The 25,785-nt window shown below is 34.6% G+C and overlaps 1 protein-coding gene and 1 long non-coding RNA gene across 3 annotated transcripts; one reads left to right on the top strand and one right to left on the bottom strand.

Annotated features, from left to right (window-relative positions):
• Nucleotides 1-3,143: 3,143 nt before the first annotated feature.
• Nucleotides 3,144-8,308, bottom strand: LOC148933574 (uncharacterized). The gene is made up of 3 exons (XR_016134523.1): nt 7,969-8,308; nt 7,363-7,849; nt 3,144-5,126 (listed from the first exon to the last, which is right to left on the bottom strand). It is a non-coding gene; the product is annotated as an uncharacterized LOC148933574 (long non-coding RNA).
• Nucleotides 8,309-9,176: 868 nt separating this feature from the next.
• On the top strand, nt 9,177-13,937 carry LOC125222203 (homeobox-leucine zipper protein ANTHOCYANINLESS 2-like). Of its 2 annotated transcripts, none has more exons than XM_089062663.1 (9): nt 9,177-9,313; nt 9,858-10,078; nt 10,163-10,280; nt 10,370-11,002; nt 11,071-11,172; nt 11,238-11,444; nt 12,372-12,546; nt 12,628-12,995; nt 13,258-13,937. In XM_089062663.1, exons 2-9 carry the CDS (start codon nt 9,882-9,884, stop codon nt 13,597-13,599), a joined length of 2,142 nt encoding a protein of 713 aa, XP_088918789.1. In that variant the 5' UTR covers nt 9,177-9,313; nt 9,858-9,881; the 3' UTR covers nt 13,600-13,937. The 2 variants fall into 2 exon arrangements, with proteins under 2 accessions (XP_088918789.1, XP_047980655.1); XM_048124698.2 differs by having other exon boundaries at nt 9,180-9,764.
• Nucleotides 13,938-25,785: the final 11,848 nt, after the last annotated feature.

The raw sequence follows: 25,785 nt of genomic DNA, 5'->3' as shown, positions 1-25,785 counted from the left end.
TGATTAAGACTATATTTTCAGAATAATATTTATATTTCAACCTAGTATATGATTGAATGATACATACTAAATTTGTGATGGATAAAATAAATTATATCAAGGAATAATTTGTGACTCCACAAAAAGGGGAAAATGATAGCACGTTTGAGCAAAATATTTGACAATATTATACTATGATCAACTTAATAAAATTTTATTTACGGATAAATGCTTTCATATTTTGATATATATCACCACTCAAACTTTTGGTGTAGTGGGCCAAAAATTGATGTATGTGCGTGCTGACAATTTATACATTTAATTGGTTGGAACTTTGCCATTTGCACCTGATTATTAGAAATACTAGCTAGGTCATTAATTGATTCTCTACATACTTTCTTATTTTCGACATAAGCTTTGCGATTGATACCAACCCTGCTAAATTTTAGAAAATTGAATTTATTGAACACATATGCATACATGTGTGTGAGTGAATTAATAACATGCATACATCATAATACAGTTTAAATTCTCTCCTTTTTAGACTTCAATAAAAAAATATTTGAAATCGGATTTTTTTTGTATATAAGGTAAACTTGTATAAATGTTTTAGTTCACTCTAATTTTTAAGCTTTCAATTTAAGGTGAATTGGCGTGAATGGAACTAAAATGTAATCTTCGGACAGCCACTTTGACCAATTGAGTATGGAATTTAATGTGGCGGAATTACTGGATTATCTCTTTCAAACTTGGTTTGTCTTATTTATGAAATCGTTACCAATATCCAAATTAATCACACATATATATTGTAAAAACACGTACTTATTAATTCAATTTTCTGTGAGGTTGAGTTGTAAATAGGCCAATATGCGTAAACCTTTCATTTAATAATATTTGTATGCTTATGCATGTCTAATGAGAGTCAATAAAATTATGTGCATGGGTTATTCTAGTAAAATGGTTAAAGCATGACGCCAAAGTCTCATGATCGAGTTCATTGTAACATAACCTTTAAATTTTTGTTTATCTGTAAAACAAAATACAAATCACACTTAAATTAATTTTTTAATATCCAATTGTGATTAGCTCGTAAGAAAACTACTTATTTAACCAAAACATCAAATAAAATAAGAAGCTTTTTGATTGAATAAAAATTACTACTACTATTTTTAAAGTATATATAACCAGTTTATATTGATTCTTCTTGGTGGAGGGAGATATAATGATATATCGAACATCCTCATTCCCAATGATCTCATTGGATGACTTTTGAAAATTCATAAGTTAATTTATGAAATTATTATACTTCATAATCTACAATGCAATTTAACAGAAAGTTGATTAGCCTAGGTAAATAAACCGTAGGCATACACCAGTGGGCAGTGGATCAAGAATTGCTTTTTATGTTGATCTACATTTCATAAATCTTATCTTAGTACTAATGAATAAGTGTCAAGAATATGCCAAATGACTCCATACTTTGGATTTCTTTATAAACTTAAATTGTGAAATACAATTTCAACCCCTCGTTAAAATAAAAAAGTTTCTCTCTCCTATACATGTTAGTACTTAATTGTTTATGTTTTAAAAATCACAATTTCTTTATCTCAAAAATTAAGTTTTAAATCAGCCATTATGGTACATAAAGGATGGTAGGTTTAATCAATAAGCTAACGTCAAGAATATTAGTGATAACGAATGAATAAGAATAATATGGACACTTAGTTCTAATATAAGGAGAGTTTGAAGAAGCTGTGTCGAAAAAGTTAATCAAATACTTATCAAATAGGAGTATGAGTATGAATATGAATATCATTATTACATATTACGGTATCGTTCTGTTGTCAATTTGTCATGACTAATTATTATATGATAATCCATCTAAGATTGAGTTGTGAGATTATTTTAGTTGAAGGAGGTGGCTATTACTATTTATCATATGGTTATCTATCTAAGATTGAGTTGTGAGATTTAATCTTATGAACCAAACACACTACATATTTAATCTAGAGATATATAATCTAGCAAATCAAAACAACTCCCGCTAGTTTTATAATTAAACATGGATGTAATGAGTAATTGGAATATGGGTTTGTTTTATATAATTAAAATAAGAAGAGATTTTTTGGTGAACGGATCATAATTAGGGGTGGTAAATCGTGTGAGTTGAGTTGTTATTGGGTCAATTTAATAATGACTAAATCCAATAAGGCATAACCCAAATCCGACATGTTAAGAAAACTTAAACACAAACACGAACCAGACCTGGTTCCTTTAAACAAAAACACGACCTATGCCCTACACGGACCCGTTATGAACATAATATAAAATTAGTCGACAAGACATGTTAATGATCCGAACATGATATTATACAATTAAAATCTGATACTTTCACAATTTAAACCTGATTTGCACGATTAACATAATACGCAAGAACTTAAAGAAAAAAGTAAAGTATATATATTTTTAAGTAATAATAATAATAATAATAATAATAATAGAAATATATTTAAATGGGATATCCGAATCTAACCCAATCCAACTCAAAATTGGGTTTTAATAGGATAATCCGATAAGGATATAAACACAATAAAATTTGACTCAAACTCATTAATTTTATGCATGTTTTTACTAGATTTTTATATCGTGCGGAAAATTGTCAAATGTTTTAACAATGGTAAAATGAGATTTTTATTAATGGAAGAAATAGTTCGAATTGCGTGTATTATAAATTGTTACTCCACTTAATATAGAGGTGGCCACGGTTCGAAAACCGCCGGTTCCGGTTACTAACCACCGGTTTTTCACCGGTTCCGGTTCGGTTCCGGTTCATTTTTTTATTTTTATTTTTTTTAAATCTTATAGTTATTTAAATCTTAGAGTAATAACTTTTATTGCAATTCTATAGTAAAATCCAAAGAGAATTGATAACGATAAAGAATTGCAATTTTATTGATTTGAAACTTTGAATGTAAATTTCTACAATACAATATTATAATTACAAGTTACAAAATACAACAATACAACTATACACTTGAATTTAAAATTTAAATACAAAATTACAATTTACAAAAAACATATTAAAAGTAAAGTTGAAACAATTAGAAAAAAAAAAAAGAAATAAAAGGAAAAGGACTTGAGCTTAACTTAAATTTAAAATTTAAGTTGAGGTGCCTACGTATCCTTAATGCTCAATTGCATTGAGGAATCAAAGTCCACGTAGTTCTCTTACCTTGCTTACCTTGTTGGTTGGCGGTTGACGACGGTTGGCCTTCATTCTCCGCCTTCATCCTCGGTGTTGGTGAAGGTTTCCTCACTCTCTACACGAGCATCCCAATCTGGTTCTTGCGCTCTCTTTGCAGCTTTTCCCCAATCATCAAGTAACATCACAGCTTCCATATTTCTCGAGGAGAGTTTGCTTCTTCTCACGTCCAAGACACATGCTCCAACACTGAAAGCGGACGCGACGGCTACGGTGGAAGCCGGGACTACAAAGATCTCCTTAGCCATTGACGCAAGTATGGGATAATCTTTCTTGTGTGTTCCCCACCACTCTAGGACGTCGATTTGGGCGGGTGTAGGACCTGCATCACTAAAAGTATGGTGGCGTGCTTCCAAATAAAAATCTAACTCGCTTACCGATCCCATTGAGGTGGACCTTGAACTTGAGCCTGTGCCGTAGCCGTATAAGTCGGCTAATTGTGATTGAGCATCGGGGTTATCATAAGCAAAACCAAAACCGTCGTATTGGTGGGTACGGTTATACTTTTCTTCATATTCGGCAAAGAGAGTACGCAAACTACTTTCAAATTGAGCTTGAACAAGTGATCTATCAGGAATGGTTAGTTCAAAAACTCTCGAGGTTTCATCATCATCATAAGGCAAATTTTGAAGTGGACTAAGATCAATAGAACGCAAATTTTGATAATAGAAATCTAAGATCTTAGTTGTGCCAGCTAATTTCCATTTCGGATCCAAGCACTTAGCAATTAAAAACACAGTTGGAATTTCACTAAAATACTTCAACCATTTTTCAATCATATAAAATAAAACACACATTAACTCACGAGATCTAGCATTTTTCATGCATGTTTTAAAACCAAGTGCTATATACATGCAATGCTCTAACACACGAACAAATGTGCAATAGTAAACACCCGGTAATTCAACGGTCGCACATTTGAAAGCTTTGAACAATTGACATAAACGCATGCTTTGGTCCCAACAATTAGGCGTAAGAACTATATCACCATAGGGATTAGTTCTAAAAAAATCGCACAAAGCATCTTTATGCTCCAAAGTAGAATTGAGGCAATCATATGTAGAGTTCCATCTAGTAGACACATCCATTATAAAAGTTGTATACCTGATGTTCCAGTTACGGCAATATTTTTTCCAAGCCTTGCCAAGCTTGAAATGGATCGCTCTAACTGCATTTCTAATAGGATCAACATGCTTTTGCAATAAAGAAAACGCATCTTGTACACATAAGTTCAAAATATGACATACACGTTGCATTAATCAAAAGCAATAGAAAACACCTTATTGCATAATTGATATTCATTCAAAACTTGAATAATTAAAAAAGCAATCGCATTTGCAGTGTGTGGTGTAGGAAAATCTCTAAAAGCAATTAAACGTTTGTTCAAAGACCAACTATTGTCCATAAAGTGAACCGTAATTCCCATGTATGCATGCTTTTGGAAAGCGTCTGTAACAGCCCGCCTTCCTAGGGTACAATAAATGCGGCGGCTGCTACCCAAACAGACTCCAAAGAAGTAAACATAGGCTAGGGTTTCATTCAAAGAGTGTTGACCAAAAGATTCGAAAGGACTATCAGAGTATTTAAAACAATAACTTAACCTAGAAGTTTAAAAGAAGAAGGAAGGTATCATAAATAACGATCAAAACATCTGAAAAGTACGACGTAATATCCAAGACAAAATCACAAGAAAAGGCTAAGGTCTCAAACCGAAGGCAAGATGCCAATATTCCAAAAACTAATTCCAAAGTGTATCAAAATTCAGCGGAAGACGACCAAGAGAAAGAATATCTATGTATGAAGACACAACTATGCTTGAAGTTCATAATCACCATCTTAATTAATTAACAAGCTCAACACCCGCCACCACTCGCCATCGTTCAACCTGCACATAAGGAAAACACATGCAGGGCTGAGTATTTTGAAATACTCAGTGAGCTCATTGCCAAAACGTTTTATTAGTTATGCCACCCTTACCAAGTGAACTCGAGTTTTAAGCAGTTATAAAAGAAATATCACGAGTATCACGAAATATATTTTCATAGACTGGTCAGTCAAAATAATCCCCCATTTTCTCATCAAAATAGCAATCACAAACATTTCCATGGTGCGACGAAAGTGTGGCCACACTTTTCGCCCACGAGACCGGCCGACTAGCAAGGACGGCTCCCGATCCCATCGTGTACACAGCCTGGTAGGGCTTGCGGCCCATACTCAGACCCGAATTCGTATAAGCATATCCAGTATCACATTAAAAACAAACATAGGCATGACATAACAGTTAAACCACCCTTATAACACCAAACAACATTTTGATAAAATAAAAGAGAGTTTTTAGAGTAAAGCCCACCTCGACTGCTTAGTTTTCAAGTAGTTTCGCTTTTCCGTTATCCGGCTTCGCAACCAAAGTTTCACCTTTTAATCATATAGGCACATATCACAAATTAGGTTCAATACTACTCTTACTCATGCATGTCTCAATACTTCTTTTCCCTTTTTCATTGATTTATCTTACCATTACTAATTAATCAAGATCATGTTTATCTCACAAGATTATTTAGCCACCAACTACACACTACTCAACACACACATACACGACACACACACACACATACACGTCGCACGCACACACGCACACTACACACACACTCACGCCACACACACACACATGAACATATTCCCACATCCCTTTTATCCCACTTTCACTCAACCAAGATGCATGAGGGTTCAAGAAGACCGATTAATCGGTTAGAAAGAAGAAGTAGAAGAAGAATAAGAAGAACTCATAAACAAAATACCTTTTTAGAGAAAAACAATCGGTAGAAACAAAATAGAGACTTGGTTCTTCAAGAATCTCGGCGTTCAAACTCTAAATTCTTCTCAAAGGATGACAAAATATTGGTGTGTGGAAGAAGAAAATTTGAGAGAGTGAGGAATGGTGGGGGGCGAAAATTTGGGGTCTAGGGTTGGGGTCTTCTCTTATTTATAGTGCTCAACAAGATCTTTAGGTAATTAGAATAGAATATTTGGTAAGATTTTATTCTACACAATAAATAAAATAATATTGTGAAGTAGGGAAGAAGAATTAACAAAAATAGATCCTAGGGCAAAATCTCATGATTTTCGAAAATTAGGCTCCCAAAATAGCCAAGGCTTTGTTTTGGTATATTTTACGGAGTAGAATAAAATATCACGGAGCAAAATAAAAATAAGGATTCTCCCAACTTGGGATGGAAATAGGCGTCCCTATGCCTATTTAAATAAGGCATGGATTTTTAATATTGCCTAGAATAAGGTAAGGCAAGATCTCTTGAAGTATGGAAAGATTTGGTAGAATAATTAAATTCTAGATATGGAAGGAAATCAAGTAAGGAGTCAAATAAATAAAATAATTCTTTCCTTCCCAAATATAGTGATTTTCGAAAATCACTAATAAATACAAGGGGGTTTTCGATTTTCTCTAGAGGTAAGGTATAATTGGGTCTTGGATTTAATTTGGATAAATATCCCAAGAATTAAATTAAATCCGAAAAAATAGAATTTCTTCTTCAAAAATTCAAGGGGGTCGAAAACACAAGAATTTGGGTGGCAAGTATTTATGGAAATTTTCTCTAATATTCTCACTCACCCTTAGACAATTAATTTACCACATAATCTCATAATTCAATAAAGCACATGCCACATCATAAAATCAATAAGTTTGACTTTTCAAACTTTCAACGCAGACCCTAGAATCAACTCGGCCATAGCATCACATGCAATAAATGCATTCACGACTCCACGTCATCACTAATAAATTCTAGGGCTCTAAAATTAGGGTTCTAAATTCCGAGATGTTACAGCGTCAGTCCATACATCAGAGCAAATATTCACTTTGTGTCCCAAGTTACTCAAATATTGTGATAAATCTTTTTTCATTTCATAATATTGATTTTTGGTAGATCGTTGAATACTAGTTCTAGGTAGTCTTTTTGAGTTCAAATTATAACACTCTTTCATCGAATCTTCGTAATCTTGATTATTATAAATACCAAAAGGAAGATGATGCATGGCAACAAATTTAGCCATAACGTCAGTAGTATGCTTATGATCATATCTTAAAAGAGCGGAGGACGGCGTACCTGTTTGAGACGAACCGGAGGCGGAGCCATGGGCACTCGCACTTTGGAAGTTGAGTTGGGTTTGGCTAGCGCTATGCCCATATAGTTCGGGATGAATCGTCTGCATGTGACGGATGAGAGAGCCATATCCCCCGGACTTCTTGAATTTGTATTTTTTGGTGCAGTAGTTACAATATGCCATAAAAAATATCGGCACTTCATTAGCGGAAGAAACTATTGGGACCTTTTTGAAATGTTTCACAAATATATCAGATTTATATTTAGATTTTTCTCCGCGACCGTCTTGTGAAGGGGAGGGGGGCATTTCCTCATTTTCGTGGTCACCGTCACTGTCCTCATTATCATCGTTCAGATTAACATTAACGTCATCAATATCGTAATCATCGACCGAGATGTAATTATCAGCATCGGATTCGGCGCCAACCGCGCCATGACCACCCAATTGGGCTAGTGCAATGGCTGCAGCTACACGACGATCTTCTTCCATCTACAAATAGTAGTATATGTACGAATTAGAATTTAGAAGATGAACATAGAAAAATCATGAACTCAAACTTATTAAGTTATGTATAAAAAAAATAATATGCAAAATATTTTATAACTTACTTGTAAGCGAACAGCCTCAGCATGGGAAACCTCTTCCAAAATTTCTCGACGAGTAGGTCATCGTGATTTTTTCGGACGGGTAGATTGATCTTCGGCAATTCCTTTGCCCCGTCGATCACGGTCACCACCACCACGAGAAGAAGACATATTTTTTTTATAGTAATGTAGTTGAACAAGTTGCAACTAATATAAAGAACAAATTATGAAAATTGATGAACAACTTAGGTAAACAAGTAGAGAGCAAATTGAGAGAATGAGGTCGAGAATAGAGAATTAGAGATTGAGAGAGAAATCCTTGTTAACACAAGAATTGGGTGAGTAGAAGTGATGAAGAAGGGGGTATTTATAGATAAAAATGGGGGGGAAATCTGATATTAAAAAAAACAATTTGAAATTCAAAATTTGAAAACGGTCGAAAACCGCCGGTTTTCTGACCAAACCGCCGGTTTTTGCCAGAAAACCGCCGGTTTCTGACCGAAAACCGGCGGTTTCCGACACCTTTTCAGACCCTACGCTGCAACCCTAAACCCTACGCCTGAACCCTAGCTCTGAACCGTCGGGAACCGGCAGTTTTGTGTCAGAAACCGTCAGTTTTCCGACACAAACCAGCGGTTAACCTACCTTTTTCAGACCTACACCTGCAACCCTACAAACCTACCGGCGAACGGCTACATATTTCCGGTTTCGGCGGTTAACCGATTAACCGGCGGTTCTGAACCGGCGGTTAACCGTCGGTTCCGGTTGCATATTTTTTGAACCGTAACCGAACCGTAAAAATCGTGTAACCAGATATCGAACCGGAACCGTCGTCCGGTTCCGGTTCCGGTTCCGAACCGCCGGTTGGAAACCAGCGGTTAACCGGCGGTCCGGTTTGGTTTGGCCACCTCTATAATTAGTAGTAGTAATTTTGAGATGATTCGAAATTTGTTTTGCAAGTGGACCAACCCAAAAATAAAAATAGTGTGTGTGAATAAGGACATGGATGGGAGAAAATTCCAGGGGGTTGACAGTCTGTGTAGGAAACAAGATAATGAAGAGCGATTTCGGTGTTAAAAGCGACTCTCCTTTTTTCACCGCCGTCACACCCACAAAATAATCTATACATCTATAAAATACTCCTGTGTGTGTATTGAGTCAACCCACCCCCTTTTAGCTGTATGGTAATTTGGTGGTATATATATGCAGACAGTTGAGTGTATTATCTTCACTTGCTCCTTTTTTCCTCTCTCTCTATCATGTGCTTCTCTTCTCTCTCTCTTTTCCTTTTCAGCTTTTGTGGGCATGAAAAAAACTATCCTTTTGCAAGTCAAGCATGCAGATAAGCAAGAAAAGCCCTCTCATCTAGGTTTTCTTTCATTTCCATTTTTCTATCCTATTCCCTTGTAGAGAGAGAAAGCAAAAAGCTCTATTATTGTTGGTGTTGTGTAGAAGAGGATATCAGAAAGAGAGAGGGATAGAGAAGGAAGAGCAAGGCTTGCTTTCTTTCTCTTTCTTTCTCTTGCTACAGTGAGAGGCAGTTTTGAGACATTTGGATTTTAGGCCTTCTGTCTCCTCTCCCTCTCCATTTTTCATTTCTTCCTTTTCCTAGTTAATATATAACCTAGTAAGAACGTAAAGAAGAATTAATGAATTTTGGGGATTTTCTTGATAACAATTCTTGTGGTGGTGGGAGTGCAAGAATTGCGGCAGATTTGCCTTACACCGCCGCCACCATGGCCGCGGCCGAGATTGCTCCGCCGCGCCTCGTCTCTCATCACGAGCCTGTCTTCAACTCCCCCGGCCTCTCCCTCGCCCTCGTACCCCCACCTTTCTCTCTCTTCACTTTCCTCTCTCTCTCCCTCTCTCTAAAATCAACACGCCAATAATCAATTATCCTTGCTTCTGTGCAGCAAACCGGAATCGAAGGGCAGGAAATGGGGAGAATGACGGAGAAGTACGAATCGAGCAATGTGGTTGGAGGAAGACGAAGCAGAGACGAAGAGCACGAGAGCAGATCTGGCAGCGATAACATGGATGCCGCATCTGGAGACGATCTCGAGGTCTCCGGCCGCCCCCCGAGGAAGAAGCGATACCACCGACACACCCCTCAGCAAATCCAAGAGCTCGAATCGTCCGTTCTTATCCAAATATTCATCTTCCCCATCGCAATTTCCCCCCCAAAATATTCTCATTTTTTTTGTTTTTTTTTTCACAGTTTGTTCAAGGAGTGCCCTCACCCCGACGAAAAGCAACGGTTAGAGCTCAGCAAACGCCTTTGCTTGGAAACGAGGCAGGTCAAATTCTGGTTCCAGAATCGACGAACTCAGATGAAGGTAGTAGAGAGAGAGAGAAAAAAAAAAAAAAAAAAAAACCTCGCTCTTCAAAATTCAATTTCACCAAAATTAATTCAATTCACTCACAGACGCAGCTGGAGCGGCACGAGAATTCAATTCTGCGGCAGGAAAACGACAAGCTCCGAGCCGAGAACATGTCGATCAGAGACGCAATGCGAAATCCGATGTGCACAAACTGCGGCGGCCCCGCCTTGATCGGCGACGTCTCCCTCGAAGAGCAGCACCTCCGAATCGAGAACGCCAGACTTAAAGACGAGCTAGATCGCGTCTGCGCCCTCGCCGGTAAGTTCCTCGGCCGCCCTATCCCTGCCATGGGCCCTAATTCAGGCCTCGAGCTCGGAGTCGGAATCAACGGATTCGGTGCCCTATCCGCCGTCGTCCCCAACGATTACGCCGCCCCTCTCCCGATCATGTCCCCGTCCAAATCCACCATCAACAAGTCCAATCCGATGGAGAGATCCATGTATCTGGAACTCGCCTTGGCCGCCATGGACGAGCTCGTGAAAATCGCACAGACCAACGAGCCGCTCTGGGTTAGAGGCATGGAAGGCGGAAGACAAGTCCTGAATCGTGAGGAATATTCTAGAAGCTTCACTCCGTGCATCGGAATGAAGCCGAAGGGATTCGCAGCCGAGGCTTCGCGCGAGACCGGTGTAGTGATCATCAACAGTTTAGCTCTGGTGGAGACGTTGATGGACTCGGTGAGTTAACTAGTTTTACTCTAATTCAACACGATCGAGTTTTGATTCATGGCATCATGTTTTCATAGAGTAAATGGGCGGAGATGTTTCCTTCCATAGTCGCAAGAGCCACAACTACAGATGTGATATCAAACGGCATGGGCGGAACAAGAAACGGCGCTCTTCAACTGGTAATTAATTTGATCATTTTCAAAATTTCAATCTATTTCAAAATTAACCTGGTCTGATCATTCAGATGCATGCGGAGCTGCAAGTCCTATCGCCGCTAGTTCCGGTGAGGGAGGTGAATTTCCTCCGCTTCTGCAAGCAGCACGCGGAGGGTGTGTGGGCCGTGGTCGACGTCTCTATAGATGCCATCCGGGAGCCCTCCGCGCCCTACCCAAGCTGCCGGAGGCTCCCCTCCGGCTGCGTCGTACAAGATATGCCTAATGGTTGTTCTAAGGTAATTGCCATTAAATTCAAACTAAATTATTCATGCATTATTTTGTTGCCTTGTTAGTTATTACATACACCTCCACACTCGCTTTCTTCACATTTATTGAGTCTCTCTCTCTCTCTCTATTTCTTAAATGGTCATCTCTTATTGTTTTAAATAGGCAACTGCATTTCTTGAGGCACATTTAATTCAGTCATACTATAGTATAGTATTATTATACCTTACCTTATTATTCTCCCTATATACTTTAATAATACGTATAAAACTATAAACTAATTGACCCTCAGTCATGATTCTCGCCATAGGAAATCTAGAGTTGCGAGCATATTTGACCTATCCTAATTTTTAGCTCATTAGTCAATCATCGACAAGATGCTTCTCGTGCGACGAAAATATTATCATAATACTTGGATTTTGGGCTTAAGATCGGTTGATTATAATAAGGTTTACTGCCTATTATTAAAATGAATAGAAGGCTCTATTACTCCTGTTTTTGCTCCTTGGGACACATTAATTATCATATGATCCTGATGCAATATTCTACGCTATCATCAAACAAAAGCTACGAGTACAACTAAACTAATATTATCATGCTTCTGTTCCGATCTTTCTGACACTGTCTCGATATTAATTTCATACTTAGATTAATTAATTTAGTACTTATTTCGTGGCCAAGTTATAATTTTGTAATCACCCTGTACCAATTTCTGTGCAATAATAGTCAACACCCCTATAAACTAGCTGCATTTGTCTTGTCACGTGACTAGACCTAGTACAATTCTCAATGTTTTCAACCCACCTCGTTGCCACCAAATGCTGCACCTACATTTTCAATAAGGAAAAATCAAATCAACATCAGATTTTGATTATCATAATTTTTCAAAATTAGGGCATGTAACGTGATTAGTAGTGATAAAATTTGGAAACATTTAGGTTACATGGGTGGAGCATTGTGAGTACGACGAAAGTGAAGTCCACGAAATGTACCGGCCGATGATCAACGCCGGCATGGGGTTCGGATCGCAACGATGGATAGCAACGCTCCAACGTCAATGCGAGTGCCTTGCTATCATAATGTCGTCTTCCTCTCCTTCAAGAGATCACACAGGTAACAATTTTCGATTCAATCAGCTTTGGATTAAATTATTTATTCATTTTTTCTAACAAATTGAATTGATCGGAGCTGCAGCGATCACGGCAGGGGGGCGGAGGAGCATGCTGAAGCTTGCGCAGCGCATGACCAACAACTTCTGCGCCGGCGTGTGCGCTTCCACCCTCCACAAGTGGAATAAGCTGCGGGCCGAGAACGTGGACGAGGACGTGCGCGTGATGACGCGCAAGAGCGTGGACGACCCTGGGGAGCCACCCGGTGTGGTGCTCAGCGCAGCCACCTCCGTGTGGCTCCCCGTGTCCCCGCAGAGGCTGTTCCACTTCCTCCGCAACGAGCACTTGCGGAGCGAGTGGGACATCCTCTCCAACGGTGGGCCCATGCAGGAGATGGCCCACATCGCCAAAGGCCAGGATCACGGCAATTGCGTTTCCCTTCTCCGTGCGAGTGTAAGTTTAATGAGGGATGTGCCCTTGAATAATTTGGATAAAAATGTGGATTTGGCGGTATTAATAAAGACGACTGTAAAAATATGTTTTTGTAACATATATAAAAGTCAAAAGCATGATTTGTGTGAGGAAACGTTAAAAAATAGGAGGGGTCAGCTTCTGGGGCCCTTATTTGCAATTTAGATGAAAAGTGGGGTTGACTCAGAAGTGAGATCCGAATATCAGAAAAAGTGGAGGGCTAATTCTGTAATTGTCCCGACAGGCCATTAACTCCAACCAGAGCAGCATGCTCATACTACAGGAGACATGCACAGACGCGTCGGGGTCGCTTGTGGTCTACGCGCCAGTCGATATTCCCGCGATGCACGTGGTCATGAACGGAGGCGACTCCGCCTACGTGGCGCTCCTGCCGTCGGGCTTCGCGGTGGTGCCCGACGGCGGGTCGGGCCAGCGGGTGAGCGGGTCGCTCTTGACCGTGGCGTTCCAGATATTGGTGAATAGCTTGCCTACGGCGAAGCTCACGGTGGAGTCGGTGGAAACCGTCAATAATCTCATCTCCTGCACCGTTCAGAAAATCAAGGGCGCTCTTCAGTGTGAGAGCTGATCGATCTTCATCATGCATTGTGTTGGAATAGAAGATGAAACGGTGTTTTCAATTAGGGTTTGGATTTGATTTGGGGATTTTTGTTAGTGTTAATTTGTGATGAGATGTTTGAGGTATAATTGTGTGTGGCCATATACGGGGTGGTGAGTCAAGAACGAACCGCGTACGTGGCGGAACAACGCTTGTATGGTGGTGGAGCTGCCGTGGGATGGCGGTGGTTCGGGTATTGACTCAGGTGTACCCTTGAGTTGGCTGTGACATATCACTATTTGCATCTTGTAATAGCTTCTGATTTTTTTTGGAATATTGAATGATCACATAATTACTTTTGTTGCTCATTTTATTATTTATGTTTTTATTTCAAATGTCAGCAAAATAGATTTATGCATTTCAGGCATTTTTTGAAAAAATGGTGAAAAAGCACTTGAAAGAGTAACAGGTGTATAATATGTGGGTCACAAAAGAGCCTTATAAGTTCACTCTAAATTCAAGTTCAAGTCATTTCTGACTTATTAGTGGCTTTCCTAATCAGTTGGTCTATGATTAGATAATGATCACTATAATTATTTGGATGTTAGGATTCCGAATTTATCTAAGCAAGTCTCATTCTCTATTAACAATACTCTAATATTTTTTATTTCTATTTTTTTCTTACTTTACAAATTATGTATTAAAAATTTATGTCCTTTTCAAATATTGTCTATTTTTTAGGGACTGGGAGAGTATTAAAATGGAAACTTCTATTTATTAAGTAAATGGTAAATAGTCAATTTTATGTCATCGTAATTATCATTTAGTCACAATTTGAAATTTCGATCCGTTCCACACTAAGAGTCACAATTCACTTATACCACAAATAATAAGTAGGTCCAACATTCCACTAACTCACTTCACTCACATTTTATTTAAAACCAATATAAAGGAGTGGATTCATATTCCTCTAACTTTTTCAACTCACTATTCTTTATACTTCTCTCTCTTACTTTACCATTTCTCCACTTTAACTATTTATTATCATTTTTATAAAATGAGTGCGCAAAAGTGACCAGGACTCCTAATGTCTTCTCAACGTTATTCTCTTTCTTTTTTTTGATAAAAATAAAAGGCTCAAACCATAAGTGGTGAGCACAAGTTCACAAGGCGGCAAAACCAAGTACCTTGGAGAAAGCCAACCAAAAAAAACAAAACACCCCAAAAGTTTTTTTTAAAAAAAACAAAAAACAAACATGTACTAAGGCCTTCAAGGAAAGGAATCAACCCTCACCCAAAATCTCTGTTGGACAGGATGAATTTGGGTGTCAATATCTTGTCCACAATCTTAGTCGCCAAATCAATTTTTTCTTCTCAAGCTCTCAATCCGGCACAAAACCTTGGAAGATCATTTTATTTCGAATATCCCATATCGAACATGAGATAAAAAAGAACAGAGAAATCCGCACCTTTTTATTGGCTTTGTGAAGAGGAGTGCCCAGCCAAGAGAGGAAGCATGTCATTACTTTACAATTTCTCCACTTTAACTATTTATTATCTTTTTCATAAAACGAGTGCACAAAAGTGACCTGAACTCCTAATGACGGACGAAGGGAATATTTCTTAAAACGTGTGCTCACACCAAATATGACTCTTATTATGGGACGGAAAGAGCATATGCGGATATAGAAAATTATGTGCATGATAAACTTTTGTAAATAATTCGCGGTGTGGTATCATCTTCATGATTTCTAATATATAGTACAAGTTTAATAGGAAATGTTGTAACAATAATAGAAGTAAGAATTGACATGGGGTGATGAGGAAGGTGATTTTGTTCTTAGAGCATTTTCATTCGTGCTTTTAAATAAGAGCACGGAGGTGGGCCCGGATCCACTTTTACTCCTTATTCTTAGGCAAGAGTACAACACTCACATCCATGCTCTTCTGCAAGGACAAGCTCCAGGGTCCCACCATTCTATTATTCAATTTAAATACTTCAATTACTAAAACCATTTCTACAATATAAAAATACATTAAAATATAAAAATTACATGATTAAATCCTAAAAAATAAAAATTACATAATTAAAATCCTAAAAAATAAAAATACATAATTAAAATCCTAGAAAATAAAAAAAATACATAATTAAAATCCTACAAATTAAAAATTACATAATTAAAGACTAAAAAATACCCTCGTGGAAGACTAGTCCTCTATCCCCAATGTTCTTCGGAGACCCGTATAATTGGGAAAATTGAAAAATAAATTAAAAGTGTGTAGAAAACGGATATAATTTATTGGGAAGTGGAAAAATATTTTTTTTTATTTAAAAATGATTTTTTTAATTAATTTCAATTTTTTTTAAAAAAAAGGAAAAAAACAAAATCTATGCCGTTGGCAAATCGCAACCCGCCATGTAAGTCTGCTCAACGGCAAGGACATGCTCTTATTTAAGAGCACCGCCCTGCGCTGGCAAGGACAGACAACGTGCATTGGTGAGCAGCGACGTTCTTACCAGCGGCAAGGACGGACAACATTACCGCCGTGAATGCTTTTATGTTAGCCAATGCAAATGTAATACTTTATTTATCATAGTTTTTATATAAATTTATTCTATCTCTTCTACTCTTCTATCACAACCTTACATGTATTGCACCTGTTGTAATTTAAAATACGTCTAACGGGTGACTTCGTAATTGCTTTCTTCATTAATAGTTTAAGGTTGCCCTCTCATAAGTCATGCCTTGTACAATTTATTACTCTTATTTGTTTTTTCACTGACTACAAGATGTATACTACTAATATTCTTCTACTTACTTGAATAAAATGAGTATTTAATTTCAGATTTGTATTTCATGAGCTTTATATTTTTATATGGAGTGTACTAATTAGTTTTAACTGTTTTAACTTTAACTCCCTCCGTTAATGAATAGGAGTCTCAATTCTTTTCGCTACGAGTTTTAAAAAATGTTTAGAAAAGTGAGTGGAATATGAAATTCTTTTACCATTTATAATAATTATGAACGAGACTCTTATTTACGGATTGATAAAAATGGAAAAACGAAACTCTTGTTCACGGACAATAGGAGTATTTATTTTATTACAACGCTAGTTTTTCTTATGACTACGTATTTAAGATAATTTTTTGGATTGATGATTGATATTAGTAATAGTACTCTTTCGTCGACAAATTATTTCTTTACAGTATCTAGTTTTGATGATGAAAAGCAAGTAGAGAAGGCCGGGGCTGACAAGCATTAAATGCGTTGTTCAGAGATTGTTGGCTTCAATTTTATGCATACTCCGTGACTCGATTTTTATATACCACTACTATATTCTATACGATGACTCATTTCTTTGACGGCACGAAATTTTATGCAACTTTATTTTGTGTGTTAAATGGAGAGAGTAAAGTAAGAGAGAGAGAATAAAGTAGAGATAAAGGAATTTCCATTTTAAGCAATGAGTCATCTTAATTGGGACAAACCAAAAAGGAAAGTGGATCATCTTTAATGGGACGGAGGGAGTACTTTATTAGAAGTACAATATTTATACATGTATATGTGATTATTTGAAAAATAATTCCTTTGTAAAATAAAATAACCTAGACGATGAGAAGAAAGAACGTACTTTTTCAACAATGTTCTTTTAACACTAGTTAAATGGTGCATGTGATTGTACTAAAAGTAAATAACATATATAATCAAACATGATAAAATCACATTTTAGGTAAATAAATTATCTATCTTAACTGACACTAAATTATTAACTTTGTACCTATAGAATAATTTTGATTTTTATTTTAAATGTAATTTTCCATCCATTCTATATATACAACTATACAAGTGATTCACTTTTTCCTTTAGAATATTGTCCCATCTAAAATAAATTACTATTTCTTTTTTAGCAGAAAAATTATTCATTTTCTCTCTTTTACTTATCCTATCATCTATTCATTTTTGTAATTTTATTTTTATTCATATTTTACTCTCTATCCACTTATAATTATTTAAATAATTATTATTTTCTTAAATCTCGTAACAGAAGAAACGCATCGCTTATGCAGAATGGAGGGAACATGAACTTCGAAAAATATTCTAATTAAGACCGAATAAATTAAATAGTGTTAAACACATACAATATATATATATATATATGGTGATGATGAAATGATAGATATGAAATGGAACCTTAGCTACATTCTTGGAAATGGGGTTCCCCTCCATCATCGTTTCATAGATTAGGGTATAAAGTAGATTTTGAGAAAATGAAATAATTCTTTTTTTTTTCTTTAGAAAATAAAGAAATTTTGAGACACAAGATTCAAAGAAAGCAATGATATCATTTTGGAATTATTATATGCTGTCAATGTCTTATAGCATGGTAGAGAGAGAAGTGAAATGAAAGAGGACAATATGAGAAATTGGCACATTCTATGTTGGTAAAATAAAAAAAATTCCTAAAAATTGTCTGAACATGGTGAACTTTCATTTTCGATGCCTTCTATTCCCATCACAGCAAGGACCATAATCATTTGAATCTGCTTTATCATATCGCAATCTGTGTCGATTAATTTGGGAAAATTAAATAAACAATTCAGATGATTAATAAATGCTATTTGATTGTTTTTTATGAATAAACTTTTGGTATGATTTATCATTCATCTGTTGTATCAACAGATGGGTCGTTTTTAGGATTTTGCTGATTACTACAAGTACAACTACAGATTTATCTCCTAAAAATATGTAATTCGATTACTAATTTAGAAAAGTAATTAATTAAAGTGTTATATTTATGTAGACGAGATCACTTTTTTTTAAGCATAAAGTAGTCGGCTCAAGCCATCTTGGTGAGCAAGAAGTCCAAAAAAACAGAACTGAAAAATACAAGCAAAGCAAAGAAGCTAATCTAATCTAAAGAAAAAGCCGACAAAACTAACCTACCAGAAAGCTAACATGAGCAACCCTTATCATATAAGCAAACCACATACAAAATGAGCCAAGACTCATCACAACCAGCTACAAAAATAATAGAGAGCAAATACCCAAAAAAACACTTGTACGAGGAAAACCAACCTAAACCCTAAACCCTAAACCCTAGACGAGATCACTATACCACCATATAAGATTATAGTATGAGATATATACTCATACCAGATTAAATTCATGAAAGTCATATATATATGCTCTTCATTTTACTAAATATATAAGATTAATAAGTTTAATTGATAGAAACTCATAAAATAAATTGATAAAATTTATAACAAACATTAATCCCAAGCGGGTCAATCCTAATCAATGGAAGTGGGGGCTAGGTGAAAACTACTTCTAGATATGTCTATTACATGTTATTGTGATTGAGGAAATTGTTGGTGTATGTTTCAAGAGGTCTTTAACATCTCACATTTAAGATAAAAGGATAATTGTTTTTTTGTGAAACACTAAAAAGATTGATGTTGTCTATGGATCATAAATTTTAGTGAAGAAAAAGAAATAGGACAAGTAGCATAGATCAAATGGATGAGAAATATCTTCTTCTCACCATTTAACTTGAGGCCCAAACATAGGTAAAAAGGGAAGTATTTTTTGCATCCTTCTCTTACTATTTTTGTGGATGCACAAGAATTAGAAGTGCAATGCAAGAAAATGTGATGACTTGTGGAGATGAATTTACTTGATTTGGTTTGGTAAATTATGAGACATGGCCTCCTAGTTTTGCCTTTTCCATACTCTACTTTGATGTCATTCTCAAATCTTAATTATAGTTTGTTGGATCAATAGCAATTTGTAGAATAAATCGTGTAGAAAAAGTGGTCTTAAATGAAATTATAATATCACATGTGATCCATTTTAAAGCATGCATATTCTTCTCACCACATCGGTCATTAATGTTATGAAAATATTTTTTCATATGCAATTGTTCTACTTTCCCCTTAGTTATTGCTTTTAAGTGTTACTTTAACTAGAAGCACTAAATGATGCTATAACTTGTTTGTAACGAAGTTCAGGGTTCAAATTTCATTGTTTGCATTTTAAAGAATCTTATTCCATGTTACCAAGGATTGATTTACATTTAAATAAGTCTCATTTACAAATAAAATGCTTTTCGGCATTAATTATCTATAATGCCTTTCAATAGAATCAGATAAGGCTTTTTTCTTAAAAGTAAATGATACGTTCGGATGATTTGAAAAAATAGGGCTTTAAATTACTCCTTCCATTGCATAATAGGAATCTTTGTTTTAATTTATTTCCGGCACTTAGTTTTAAGGAAAAAAAAAGTTAGTAGTAGATTATTTCCACTTTTATATATTAATTTTATACTCCATAAAATGTGTATTTAATATCATATAATAAATGTGAAATGAGATTTTTATTGATAAACGAACCAAATTGACAAAATAAAACTTTTATATACTACAGTATTTGCAATAAAAACTGTTTTCTTTAAGAAAAAAAATATTAGTCCGGCTTTAATTTCTATTTACATCTGATCACATTCAAGTAAAGTTTTTTTTGCAAATAAAGAGTTTGACAATAATATATTTAATTTATCTTAGTAAAAGTTCTATTTGAACTAACGCAACAATTTTTATTTTTCATCTAACTAAAGTCTCATGTGCAAATAACTGTACGAAATTCTTATTTTGTTCTGAAGAAACTCTTACTGATTTATTTTGTAAAAAGTTTTAGGCTTTGTTTGTTAGTATCATGGAATTGGGCTTGCGGAATTGGATTCGGAACCTTAAATTACAAATCCAATGTTTGGTATGTACCGCAAAATATTTGGATTTGAAGTTGAATTACAATTATAATATATTCCTCCTAATTCCACCATTTGAATTCCATAACAACAGTAGATAATTAAAAATTTGGAATTCCAACTAGTTATAAAATTGGGTACCTTCACACACTACATATATATATATATCCTTTCTACCGAATAAAAAATTTGGAATTCCTTCAAATTCAATTCCGTATAATTCTAATTCAATTCCAACTCCGTGTACAGAAACCCTTTATTTAATTTTATATAAAAAAGTTGATTTATGGTTGCGTAAAATATTACTCCCTCCGTCCCAAGGAAGATGACCCCTTTCTTGGGCGGCACGAGATTTTATGCAACTTTATTTTGTGTGTAGAGAAGAGAGAGTAAAGTAAGAGAGAGGGAATAAAGTAGAGATAAAAGTGTTTCCATTTTAAGTAATGGATCATCTTGGTTGGGACAAACTAAAAAGGAAAGTGAGTCATCTTCAATGGGACGGAGGGAGTATTTATGAATAAAAGAAAATATCCTATTAAAAATATAATTTAATTTTAATAATATATATATTTTTTAATCACGCATTTATCTACCCTAATTGTCAAATTGGAAGGAGATGTATAAAAAATTAGGGAACAGATTAAAAAAAAGTGGGGCATAGGATGAGGAAGTAAGATTTGGGCTTTTGTGAAAACTTGATCACATGCAAGTGGACTCCACATGCTTGACTTCTTCAATTCTTTCGAGTCCAAATCCACCTCCTCTATATGGGCTCCATTTTTATTCTATACTTTTACTACTATACCGTGACAATGATGATACAATAAATTTGGTGATTTTTATTTTCTAAAAATTAACAGGTACCTAGGCCCCTACGAAATAATGGATACTACTACAAATTGTACAGAACACCTAGCTTATACAGTCCTAATACACGACTGTATTCCTTCTAAGCTCTAACTATATATACTCTAAATAAATGTACTTGATAAACTCTAATTATGAATTGGTAAATTTTAATTCGAGAGATTAATTAATTTTAGTTAAATTGGGTGCACATAAGTTTTTGTTAATGCCCTAGTTTACTCTTTGATTCTAATGCGGTAGTTTTGAGTTTTAATAAATCAATGAAATATGAATTAATGCATTATTGCATAATGATATTAATGTTACTATTTTCGACAAAATTTACACCTATGTATATGTGAATATGTCTAAGTGCGATAAGTTTCTCAATTGTCGTATTTTTCCAAGCCGGGTTAAACAATTGTACACGCGTTAACCAACACGAAATAAACTCCTAGATATTCTAAACTAACGGTTGATTATATGAACTTAAGCTAATACTAGTAACTAATAAATTCACAAATAGTGAAAATGAAATTACAAAAAAAGATTCTAGGGTAAAGATAAATGCAAAATTAATTAACTTGCATAAATCTACTTAACAAAGATACAGCGAACCTTTGGTTTCACATTTAGCTAGGTTCATGTTCAAGTAACTTGGCGCGCGTGTATAATATTTTCTCCGTCTCACAAGAGTATGCACTTTTGGTTAGGCGCGTGTATGATATTTTCTCCGTCTCACAAGAGTATGCACTTTTGGTTAGGCGCGTGTATGATATTTTCTCCGTCTCACAAGAGTATGCACTTTTTGTTAGGCATGAATTTTAATGCAAAATTGGTTTAGTACGAGAAAGGTAGAAAGAAAAAGTAATTAAAATATTATTATTAGAAAAATGAGTCAGCCTCATTAGAGAGAAAATACTTTTCAAAATTAGAAAGTGCATGTTCTTATGGGATGAATGGAGTATTAATCAATGGTTATATATGAATCTCATTTACCAATTACCATGAGCACAATAAAAAACTGATCAAAATATTAATTGCAAAGCAAACCAACACTAAAAAAAAAAAGGTGTTTTGCAAGCACCAAAATGCTTGCAAATAACTAAATATGCTAGCAAAACGTCATTTTGCAAGCACATTGCGAGCACAAAGGGTGCTAATCATTTCGCTCGTTGCAAAAATTGCAAGCATTTTAGCAAGCATATGCTGAAAAATTGCGAGTACATTGGCCGGTGTCGCAAAATGCATGGCTTTCAAAATCTAGTGCAAGTGAAATCAACAATGCATTTAATTCCACCCATATTGAATTATAACTCCCTAGAATAGATATTTAGTTCACAATAAACCTCCTTAACTGTTTGTAGTTCTGTAAATTTTCTGAGAAGAATAAAATTAATCTGAATTAATGAATTCAAGCTAATAATATATCAAATCAACAAAATAATAAGCACAAAAGGCGATGATTTGTTGATGTGGTGTACAAATAGGTTGCGACCATTTGGTTAATATTAAGTCGAGTTATAATTTAAAATAGGCCTCTATTGGTCACTTCCACGTTATAATCTTATGCATTGTTATATGAATGTTGCTACAACCTACAAAGTGCTATTTATTTTAGTTATATATATGTCGAAAAATCAAGCCCAAAGTGAAATTTTGTCCATGTTCTTGAAAAGTGATAGTTCTAGAGGTGGGACTAATTAACTAGACATGGAAATAAATAAGGGGATAGTTGAAGATGAAGTTGTCCTAATGTAGACATGCATAATTAATGAAAAGCAAATCTAAAGAACACGCGTAAAGGAAATTAATGGAGATAGCATCCTTAAAAAATATACAAAAAGTTAATTTGTCCGAGATTACGTATCACAATTGAAATAAGTGAAACAAATGTTTATTGAAATTTCAGTGTCAGTATAATTAATTTTAAAATAAAAAAAAATCACTTGAAATATGATACGTTGATTTGGACTAAAAATTAGACAGAGAAAAAAAATACCGATATAAGGGACGTGATCAATTGCTAACTTTCTTAAGTTGCTAACTTGTTAACTCATCAATACAGTGTATTAAAAATGTCAACACATAATTTTGTTGAACTTCAATATAATGTGTTGATATTAAGTGTTGACATTTTAATATCACCGTGTTGATATTTTTAATACACTGTATTGATGAGTTAGCAACTTAAATAGTTAGCAATATAACGCACCTATATAGTAATAATTATGTTAGCGCATACTATATGCTTTTAAATCTTATTTAACCAGTTTCATAAATCTTAATCACACACAAATTAATTTAACTCAACCCTTTTTTTTTTAATGTCTCTGTGACATCATATATATCATCTCAATAATCAATATAGTTAAATATTGACTTTTTATGTCACTTCATTATCGAGATTATTACATGTGTTCTTATCATTCTCGAAAAATCTATTGGCTTGTCAATTTTCAAACTGTTTACAAAATTTAGCATAATACTAATGCTATTAATTTCTCGAAATAAGCAAGTTGTTGTCTTTGGTTACTTTATAAAAACGTTTTAAAATATATTTCTACGTACGTATTATCTCTCTCCCATCTCAGAAGGTTAATATATCAAAATTTTGAAGGCTTTAGTGAGTGTTCATTTCTTTCTGTTAAATATGGGCTGGTGTTAAAAACAAATAATGCTATCTCAAAATAATGAATGAATAAATAATCATATAATTAATTGGTAATGAATCTCTTTACATGCATGTACTATTAATCTTATAGAGCATGTTCTAAGTAGTGATATAAATGGGACAGAGTGTAGTGTTACGAACATACTTCAATTATACTATATGCAAGTATGTAACCCTCGTGATTGCATATTTTTGTGATTACAATCATTACATGATTCAATTATATACTGACAAAAGATTTAAAATATACTCCCTCCGCCCCAATAAATATGAAACGTTTGCTTTTCGACACAGGATTTTATGTAGTGTTGTTTTGTGAGTTAAAGAAGAGAGAGTAAAGTAAGAGAGAGGGAAAAGTAGAGATAAAGTTATTTCTATTTTAAGAAACGTTTCATTTTTAATGGGACAACCCAAAAAGAAAAATGTTTCATTTCTAGTAGGACAGAGGGAGTATTTGTGATTACGTACTAATAGAGTCACGACTACTAAATTGTCGGTGCACCTACATGTGTTGTGCACTGTAAGTTGTTTGAATCTGGCTTCTGTAGAGTAGTTCCATGAGTTGTATTGCTATTAATTAATAACTTTGGTTCGTGTATTCAATTATTTATGCTATTTTTGAACCTCGTTGTATATCTTCAATGTATGACAAAAAAAATTACTCAATCTGTCTCACCGTAGTTGGTTTGTTTACTGTGAACAAGAAGATTAACGAAGTGCTAAAAAATTATACTCCATATGGTATTTTCTCGGGAACTTAAAAATTGATTTATAATATCACAAACAAAAACTTTATATTTCGTTTGTCATTTTTCACGATCGGTCAATCAACATATCAAACTAACATATGTGGTATTTTTTTATCCCACTTTGACACAACTAATTAATCAACATGGCTTTCTATGTGGTTTTTACATCATACGTGTAATGAACTTACAAAATGGTCTAAAATTTTATAAACATTTCACGATTTTTGCTGAAAATATCTTATTTTTTGGGTCAGTCTATGAAATAACAAACAGAATGAAAAATCTGTGATATTTTATAATAATTTTAAAGTTTGAATGATATACCAAAGTTTATACTTAGTTTTTAGAGACCAAATATCCCAAAAAGAAATAAATGCGACTTAGCCAGAGATGAAACATTGAAACATTGAAATGGTTGTTGGTACTTTCACCTTGCAAATAGGTAGCATATTCTTTGGGCTTATTATCTTAACAATGTTTGTTAGAAATCAATCTTTGTAGTAAATATAGATTGTACGTAAATGATTATACATTACTACTAATATAATGCTGTAAATATACTGTTAAATGTTCTATTAGGAGATTTATCACGTCACTTTCAAATGTCACACTAGATAAAACGTAGTACTATAAAAGAGTCGCAATGAATAAATATCATATTAAGACATTTTCGAAGTGTTACAATAGATAATGCATAAACATTTATTTGGATACAAGTTATAATGAGTTGTGAACCAGTTGTTATTTGAGTAAAGAAGTCATATTATAATAAGTTCGGTTGCTATGATTTATTATTATATAATTATCCATCTAAAATTAAGTTGTGAAATTATTTTTGTTAAATGGGTGACGATGATGAATTATCATATGATTATTAATCTAATGTATTAAATTGTGATTCAATATCATGAACCAAACATAAATATATATATATATATATATATATATATATATATATATATAATTATGAGATATAATCTTGCAAACTGAACACACCCACGATATTGAATTATTTATCCATGCTTACCTTGGTCTTGTTTGGTTATCTTTTCATTGAGTTCCATTATTTGACCTTGATTTTTTTACCTGTGAGATTGAGCATATGCCGATTGATATAAATTATCATTAATTCATTATAGTAATTTATATTGGGACTCATTTTGAGTTTGTGATTAAAAATAC

This window comes from Salvia hispanica, chromosome 1 (assembly GCF_029641045.1).
Source record: "Salvia hispanica isolate PSC_SH4W2 chromosome 1, Shi_PSC_v1, whole genome shotgun sequence".
Classification (NCBI taxonomy): Eukaryota; Viridiplantae; Streptophyta; class Magnoliopsida; order Lamiales; family Lamiaceae; genus Salvia; species Salvia hispanica.
Note: the sequence above shows the minus strand (reverse complement) of the source record. Positions and strands in the feature narration are given on the sequence as shown.

Excerpts from the sequence above, each read along its gene's own strand:
- LOC125222203 (XM_048124698.2), top strand. The coding sequence starts at position 9,594 with ATGAATTTTGGGGATTTTCTTGATAACAATTCTTGTGGTGGTGGGAGT. Across the intron at positions 10,079-10,162 it reads CAAATCCAAGAGCTCGAATC|TTTGTTCAAGGAGTGCCCTC; the intron begins GTCCGTTCTTAT and ends TTTTTTTCACAG. Across the intron at positions 11,173-11,237 it reads GAAACGGCGCTCTTCAACTG|ATGCATGCGGAGCTGCAAGT; the intron begins GTAATTAATTTG and ends CTGATCATTCAG.